Source organism: Myotis brandtii, unplaced genomic scaffold (assembly GCF_000412655.1).
Source record: "Myotis brandtii unplaced genomic scaffold, ASM41265v1 scaffold656, whole genome shotgun sequence".
Taxonomy (NCBI): domain Eukaryota; kingdom Metazoa; phylum Chordata; class Mammalia; order Chiroptera; family Vespertilionidae; genus Myotis; species Myotis brandtii.
The window spans coordinates 1,312,865-1,313,657 of record NW_005370548.1 but is presented as its reverse complement, the minus strand read 5'-3'; the positions used below and the strand labels follow the sequence as shown (position 1 = coordinate 1,313,657).

The 793-nt window shown below is 60.8% G+C and overlaps 1 protein-coding gene across 1 annotated transcript in view; it reads left to right on the top strand.

Annotated features, from left to right (window-relative positions):
- LOC102256655 (homeobox protein HMX3) overlaps positions 1-793 on the top strand; it is a gene marked incomplete at its 5' end in the record, with an annotated part of 19,678 nt that overhangs the window by 14,271 nt on the left and 4,614 nt on the right. The window contains one exon of the mRNA XM_014528851.1: positions 715-765. Within this exon, the coding sequence (XP_014384337.1) occupies positions 715-765 (51 nt within the window). The remainder of the gene's footprint in view (positions 1-714; positions 766-793) is intronic.

Genomic DNA, 793 nt, shown 5'->3' with positions numbered 1-793 from the left:
GGCGCGGGCCGCCCGCTCCCAGGGCTGCTCCCCGGCTCCGGAGCAGGCGGCGTGTTGCCAGAAATATTAAGAAATACACCGTGTGTATTCATTCTCTCTTATTTATGGCCTCGCCCTCCTCTTTCGTGTTGACTGTTACGGGGACTTATCGGCACGCCTCAGGCCAGACCTGCTTTCTGCCCCAAACCAACCAGGATGCTCCTGACACCCAGGTGGCAGGGGTGTCCGGACTCCTGGGGTGGCGGGCAAGGGAGTTCCGGCCAGACCGGCGTTGATCGGTAGGAAAAACCAACCAAACAAACAGGAAAACACCACCAACAGCGGCACCCTGCTCCCCTCCACACGTCTGCATACGTGTTCCTGCGCACGCAGCCCGCACGCCAGCCCCTGGGCTTCGGACAATGATCTCAACGCCTCTTTTTCGTTTCCCTCGTCCCGAGGATGGGTGGGGCGAAAGGGTGAGGTTTCAGATCTGTAAATATTTTTAAAGAAAAAGAATAAACCATTTTAAGCATCCTTGCTAGCTGTGGCGCGTGCCTGGCGCGCTATCACGTGGAAGGGTTTCTCGCTTTGCGGTGGCGGGGCTTGGGGGCGGGGGTGTTAGAAGGCGGACTCGCCCCGCGTGGAGGGAGGGGCTGGGGTCAGGGGTGAAAGGTCGGACGCTAACTGGCGGCAAGTGAGCTGGATGACACCCCGTTCCACTCCCGAATCCAGTTCGGAACCCGAGCCGAGAGGGACACAGGCCGGGAGGCGGGCGAGCGCCCGGTGAGCCATCGGCCTGAGCTCCTCTCCA